General features: G+C 38.9%; 1 protein-coding gene across 1 annotated transcript; it reads right to left on the reverse strand.

Moving 5' to 3' along the window:
- Positions 1–6,982: 6,982 nt before the first annotated feature.
- Positions 6,983–7,799, reverse strand: LOC125185570 (uncharacterized). The gene has a single exon (XM_048082124.2). The coding sequence runs from the start codon at positions 7,756–7,758 to the stop codon at positions 7,120–7,122; it is 639 nt and encodes a 212-aa protein (XP_047938081.1). The 5' UTR covers positions 7,759–7,799; the 3' UTR covers positions 6,983–7,119.
- Between the last annotated feature and the right edge of the window lie 268 nt (positions 7,800–8,067).

The following is an 8,067-nucleotide window of genomic DNA, read 5'->3' on the forward strand; positions in this document are numbered from 1 at the left end:
GCACCAGTACTTTTCGTGAAGAAGAAGGACGGATCAATGAGGATGTGCATCGATTATAGGGAGCTAAACAAGTTGACCCTAAAGAACAAGTATCCACTGCCAAGGATAGATGACTTGTTTGACCAACTGCGAGGAGCAGGAGTCTTTTCAAAAATGGACTTGAGGTCCGGATATCACCAGCTACGAGTTCGAAGGGAGGATATACCCAAGACTGCGTTTCGCACAAGATATGGCCACTACGAGTTTGTGGTGATGCCGTTTGGATTGACGAATGCCCCAGCGGTATTCATGGATTTGATGAATCGAATATTCCATCCGTACTTGGATAAATTCGTTTTAGTCTTCATAGATGACGTGCTAGTCTACTCAAAGAACGAGAAGGAGCATGAGGAGCACCTACGAATCAAGTTGGAAACGTTGAGGACCGAGAAGTTATACGCCAAATTCAGCAAGTGTGAATTCTGGCTAAAGGAAGTGAATTTTCTAGGACAGATTGTGTCGGCAGAAGGAATCCGAGTGGACCCCGCCAAGGTTGAGGCGGTACAACGATGGAAGTCGCCTTCAACACCAAACGAAATTCGGAGTTTCCTAGGATTGGCAGGATACTACCGAAGATTCATTGAAGGATTCTCCAAGATAGCGAGACCAATGACGCAACAACTCAAGAAGGGAGTCAAGGTGAATTGGACCCCAGAGTGTGAAGTAAGCTTTCAACTCTTGAAGGAAAAGTTGACAACCGCGCCAGTGTTAGCTGTGCCCGAGTTTGGAGTGAACTACGTAGTCTACACCGACGCTTCGAAGGTTGGATTAGGATGCGTATTGATGCAAAATAATAAAGTGATCGCCTACGCGTCACGACAATTAAGACCACACGAGTTGAATTACCCAACGCACGATTTGGAGTTAGCAGCAGTGGTACATGCCCTAAAGATTTGGAGGCATCATCTCTACGGAGTTAGATGTGAAATCTTTACGGACCACAAGAGCTTAAAGTATTTCTTCGAGTAGAGAGACTTGAATATGCGACAACGAAGATGGCTCGAGCTAGTGAAGGACTATGATTGTGGCATTAACTACCACCCCGGCAAAGCCAATGTAGTGGCAGATGCTTTGAGCCGTAGAGATCATTCGCAAATAGCTACCATTCTAACGGAAGAGGAGAGCTTGATACGAGAATTTAGCAAAATGCGATTAGAAGTGATAAGAGCACCCGAAACAGTGGAAGAGCGAATTGCCACTTTGGTGGTTAAACCAGATCTGAAAACGAGAATCGTTGCAGCGCAACGGATGGATGCGGAACTAGAGGAAATCCGTATTGAAGTAAGAACCGGTGAATCCGGAAAATTTAGTGAGGAGTCCGACAACGCCCTCACCTTTGAAGGAAGGTTGTGCGTGCCAAACAACGAAGAACTCAAGAACGAGATCATGAGCGAAGCTCATGAAACTCCATACACTGCTCACCCTGGAAGCACGAAGATGTACCAAGACTTGAAAAAGTCCTTTTGGTGGAATGGCATGAAGAGAGATATCACGGCATTTGTAGAACGTTGCTTAGCCTGCCAACAGGTGAAGGCATTACATCAACGACCGCATGGAAAATTGCAACCATTGGAGATACCCGAGTGGAAATGGGAGCACATCGCCATGGATTTTGTGACGGCCTTGCCGAAGACCCTAAATGGGAACACCGCAATTTGGGTGATTATAGATCGCCTTACCAAGAGTGCGCATTTCATACCGATTCCGGTAACCCATGGATCGAGCAAGCTAGCTCGGATCTACATAAAGGAGATTGTGCGATTGCACGGAGTCCCAGTGACAATTACGTCCGATCGTGACCCGAAGTTCACATCGAAATTTTGGATTAGTCTACAGCGCGAGCTTGGAACGCGATTGAATTTTAGCACGGCGTTTCACCCGCAATCCGATGGGCAATCCGAGAGGACGATCCAAACCCTCGAAGATATGTTGAGAGCTGTGATACTCGACCGCGGTGGAAGTTAGGAGACCGTGCTACTGCTAATTGAATTTGCTTACAATAACAGCTTCCAAGCAACAATCAACATGGCGCCATATGAAGCCTTATACGGAAGAAAATGTAAATCGCCGCTCTACTGGGATGAAGTTGGAGAGCGACGGGTGCTAGGACCCGATGCGGTCGAAGAGATGGTTGAAGTCGTTCGACAAATTCGTGTGAGAATAAAGGAAGCCCAGGACAGACAAAAGTCATACGCTGACGTCCGACGAACCGACTTACAATTTCAAGCCGGTGATAAAGTTTTTCTTAAAGTCTCCCCGTCGAAAGGGATAACACGTTTTGGTGTTAAGGGAAAATTGAAACCACGTTTTATTGGGCCTTACGAAATTCTAGAAGGAATAGGATCCGTAGCCTATCGATTGGCGCTACCGCCAAGTCTTGGAAACGTGCACAACGTCTTTCACGTATCGCAGTTGCGAAAATATGTGTTCGATCCGAAGCACGTGATTCACTACGAAGAAGTCGCGTTGAATTCCGACTTGAGCTACGAAGAGAGACCCCAAATGATCTTGGACCGAAAGGTTCAGAATTTGAGAAATAAATCCATTGCTAGCGTGAAAGTATTATGGAGGAACCACGAATATGAAGAAGCCACGTGGGAGCTTGAAGACAAGATGATGGAACTGTACCCGGAACTTTTTCCATGAGGTACCAAATTTCGGGACGAAATTTCTTTTAAGGGTGGTGGAATGTAACGCCCCACTTTTTCAAACCCTAATTTTCGGGTTATAAAATTTTTGCATTAAATGCCTTAAATGCTATGATATGTGGATTATTTGATGAGTAATTAATTGCATAGTGTCTTTGTGACCTAATTGCGTATGAGAATTGAGATTGAGTTGAATAGTCAACTTGTTGAAAGGTTGACGTGGCTATTGAATAGTTAAAGATGGGAAAAATATGACGTGGCCGTTGAAAGGTCAATGCGTTGAGAAAAGAAGAGGAGGTGAAGAAATGATTGATTGGGTGTGAATATTTGATGCGGAGTAATATAAGTGTGGTGAATTATATTCCTAAGGGATGAGTGAGAATTAAATAGGAGCATTATTTAATATGTGTGGAATTTTCGACCCCTATGACTATTGGAGAAGAAATAATATTATTCTTGGATTTAATTATTTGTTTGGGATAATTATCCAAATTAAATCCAAAGTCCAAATACTCTATAATTCCTACATGGAATTTTCGAACTCCACCTTTGATTTTCTATGAGATTTTCGAAAATCTCATATATTGTGGGAGAATGGATTATTTATTTATTTGATCCCTTATTTATTCTATTTCATGAATAAATATAAATATGCTAGAATATCCTACCATATCTTGCCATATCTAAGAAGATATTGCCATATCCTAATTAAATTAGGATTTGATTTTGAATCTCTTTTGAAGAAGGCAATACACGCCACTTTTGATATATATTGGGGAGATTTAATTATTTTCTTTGCTCCGTGATATATTATTCTACTCCGTGAAATATTTGAATTTAAATTATAGGCTAATTAAATAGCCTAGAATTTTCGAAATCCCCATGCTTCTCAACCAAATTAACGCCAATCTCTACTATATCTCTACCAAATCTTCCAAATCTTGATTTATTTAATTATTGGATATTATTATTTGGCACTCTATAAATACATGGGAGATCCTAAACCTAAATCATCATAAAACCGCCGCCCCACTCTTCATAATTTTTGAAACCTCTCCCCCACTCTCTCCAAATTTTCTTCATCTTTTCTCCAAGATTTCTTCATCAATTGAGAAGAATTCAAGTTGAAATCCAAGAGTTTATTGAAGAATCAAGGCTATAATTTGTTTCTACCGATTGTTCTTTTGGAAAAGGTACTTTAATCTTTGATCTCCTCTTCTTCTACTGATTAATCGGTGTTCTTGAGTCCACATGCATTTAGATTGAGTGAAGGGGAAATAAATTGATGAATTTTGGGATGCATGGATGTGTGTGTGTATGTGACCGTGTGTGTGTGTGCGCGCGCATGCCTCGGCGTGCGTGCACACATGTGGGGATTCTTGTGCGTGTATTGTGTGTGGAACACTCATGCGTGACACGATTTTAATGGTGAATTTGGAGATGTTATTTGAATAAAAGTGATATGCTAATCGTACCTTGATTTTGGATGATGATATTAAAGATTTACCGATGGGAAAAAGGGAAACATGGGAACATGCATGATTTGAGATCAATGATTGAAACTGATTTGTGATACGCCTAATTTAAAGGTGATACTTCGCGCTCTCAGCGTGATAAACGAGGAGAAGAGAATACTCTCGAGCTAAGCCGACGAGGTGGGCTTTTCTTTTAAAATAAGGACATTGTCCTAAACTGATATTGATGAGAATGAGATGTGTTATCATGCCTTGATTTGTTTTGTCGTGCCTATCCCTCGTGGCTATGCCACTATTGATTTAATCGAATTCGGATCCTTGTAGAGCCGCAAACTCTACTTGGGTTAGTGTACACCAATGTTAGACCGAGTGCTGGCGTACGGGTCGGCCGGTCTAGTGACCTGGATTGCGGCCGCATTCCTTGTCATGTAGAATGAGGATATGGTAAACGTCGATGTGAAAAATGGTTGCGCGACCGTGATATTTGATAAAGAAAATATTTTTGGTGCCTCGGGTCTTTCTAAAGTTAAAACCCCGATGGACACTTGAGAATGGCATGATGATAACTATAATTGTGATAAAAACTGTTTTCGGCAATGAGTCCACTGAGTATGTTTATAGTACTCAGCCCTGCATGTGTTTTCCCTATGTGCAGGTTGAGCGGTGACGAGCGGGCGGCGGTGTTGAGTAGGAAATAATAAGATGATCTGTTGGTACTTAAAGTGTCGTTGTGTCTCCATACATAGCCTCACTTCTTTCTTGGTCGCTTCCGCTATATTATGAAAACTTGTGATCTTTGGTCGGGTTGAATACTTTTAAATTCGTGGGAATATTTTGGATATGGAACAGTTGGAATTGTTTTTGGAAACTTTGATAAGCATTTATTGTGATAGCCTTTTTGGTTGGATTTCTTTGCTAAGGCATTATTCTTCTTCTTCTTATTTGTTCATTAAATGCTTTGGTTAAATCCCTTTTTTTAAATGGAACCCTAGCCTATGATCTTTGATGCATTTAAGTCCGCCTAGTTAACGATCACCGCATTTATTATACCCTAGATGGGCGGGTCGTTACAATCACCCTCGACCCTAGTAAGTATGGTCGGAAATTTTCAAATGAGTACACTACGACCAACATCTCCTTCTCCGTAGTGTCATAGTTCTTTTGAGCCTGGTTGAGGGTCTTCGAGGCATAGAAAATGACAAAACTCTTCCCTTCGATCTTCTGACCCAGGACTGCTCCTACTGCAAAATCACTTGCATCACACATCACCTCAAATGGATGATTCCAATCTGGTGCCCTGATTATTGGAGCAGAGATAAGCTTATCTTTTAATACTTGAAACGTCTTCTTGCAATCTTCGTCAAAAACGAATTCCACATCATTGTGCGGGAGATGAGTAAGTGGCTGAGCAATTTTTGCGAAGTCCCTGATGAATCTTCTGTAAAATCATGCATGCCCTAGGAATCCTCTAACTTCTTTCTGATTCGTAGGGTTGGGTAACTTCGAGATCACATCAACTTTAGCCTTGTCCACTTAAATTCCTCTCTCTGAGACTACATGGCCTATGACTATTCCTTCTGGTACCATGAAGTGGCACTTCTCAAAGTTTAGAACCAAATTCTCGGGATTATGATTCCTAGTAACTTTACTTTTCTGTATTTGGAAAATATCAAGATTTTAAATTTATATTTAATTTAAACACCAAATTATTATTTTTATTTATAAAAAGAATAATATTATAAATTTTTTAATAAATTATTAATTACAAATAATAATAATTATATTATTATATTTATTATTACGATGGATAGTTTAAATATGGATTACCCATCATAATATATAATAATATAATTATAATTGTAGTTACACGGAGTATTATAGTACTCATTATTATAATAATAAATATAATAATTATTATATTATAATTATAATATTTACGGATATTATAATTGAATAAATTTTATAAATTAAAATTGCACTATGACTTTATTGATTAATTATTAACTTATAAAATATAATAGTTATTATTTATTATAAGATTTATATTATATAATTATATTTTAATTATTACTATTATGATAGTTTAATTATAGTTATTTATTATAGTGAAATTAAGTATGATTTATAATTTTAAATTATTTTTAAACTATAATAATAATAATAATAATAATAATAATTATTATTATTATTATTATTATATTATGTTATTATTATTATTAATAACAAAATCATACTATATTGCTTAAATATGTAAGAATCCTAAAACTGGGAAAAGGAATACCTAAGAAAAATTAGGATTCATAATCCTGAAAAGTTGTACTAACTTTCCTTGTTCTCGGATTCTGATTACTTTCCCAGTTTAATTAAAAACCAAAACAAACACATGAATTTAAAATTTAAGGGATTAAATTACTTTCTCAGACAGAATCCTGACAACCAAACATGGTATTAAAGAATTATTATTACTTTTCACATTTTTACCAAACACATGAATTTAATATATGGGAATCAAATTACTTTCCCAAGGTTTATTAGAGGAAAAAAAATCCTTTAAAGAATTATATTCCTTTGCACATTTTTACCAAAATGGGAATCAAATTACTTTCCCAAAGTAAATTCAATTCCACTAATATTGATAAGAGGGCTCGAACTCGACACCTCCACTAATATTGATAAAAGGACTCGAACTCGGCACCTCAGTGAATAATGTCTAAGCTCTTTGCCATTAGGACAAAGGCCCTGGACCATAATAACTAACTCTCATTTTGTACGAAAAGTTAAATTTTTTACTAGGATATATTGTTTTGCGAAGAAAACTGCTACATCGAAAAACTTCATAAAAATTAATCGGAGTAAGTTGTTTTCTACATTATACAAATTTCCATCTCTCCACATGCGAAAAGAATCAAATAATCGTCCATTCAAATCCAATAATAACATTTTATGCATACAAATGATCAATTCCGAAAGATAACTTCCTCCCCTGATTTCTGATCGATACCTTTGATCCACCTACTTCGACCCTTTGTTCCGGCTGAGGTCCCACCCACCACATGAGCGATGCCGACGCCGTCCCCGACCGGCAGAAACACCGACCGCATGACCCTCGACTCCCTCCGGAGCATGGCCCGCCAGCTGAGGTCGGAGGTAGCGTTCTTGCATATCAAAACAGCCCCCCTCTCTCCTAATTTAGCAGCCCTAATCATCCTCGCAAATTCATCTCTCCTGCAATCAACAACTAGAAAATCTATCCCTTCCAATCCCCCCATGGCTCCCTCAACTATAACCTCATCGGCCATACGTCCCGACTGAGCCATGGCGTCTTTGTACTCCGCCATCGACTCCTTATCTGGGACTACACAAATATGCCTGCCCCCGCTGTGCTGAGTCGCCACAGCGAGGCCAATGCTCGTTTCAACAACGCCTCCCCGTGACCATGTCTCCACGACTACTTTCGCATTCCATCCGGCCGCCATGGCAGAAATGAGTTCCGCCAGGCTCGATTCATGTGAAAGCTCACACTGCATCGTACTAATCGATTTTACGGTATCAATATAGGCCTTGGATGCTGTTTCCGGCGACCAAACTAGCTTCATTTTCTCTTCCTATTTCCTTGTTTGCCAAGTTATTGAGGCAAAAAGTTTAGAACATGGTTTTATAAAGTGAAGGAAAGAGAAAAAATAGCATGTCAAGTTGTCAACCATTAAAAAATCAATCCAGGCTAATCCAACGTGTGGATTGGCATTGACTGAATAATGGATTCCATGGTATTTTACAATTGTATTTTATTTTCCTGCACTAGTTCAAACGGAAATACTATAATACCTCCTCCACGAATTCTAATGATAAGTTATGCGTTTTTTCTTTAATAAAAATAAACACAGTAGGGAATATAAGTTAATCAA

This window comes from Salvia hispanica, chromosome 1 (assembly GCF_029641045.1).
Source record: "Salvia hispanica isolate PSC_SH4W2 chromosome 1, Shi_PSC_v1, whole genome shotgun sequence".
NCBI classification, from domain to species: Eukaryota; Viridiplantae; Streptophyta; class Magnoliopsida; order Lamiales; family Lamiaceae; genus Salvia; species Salvia hispanica.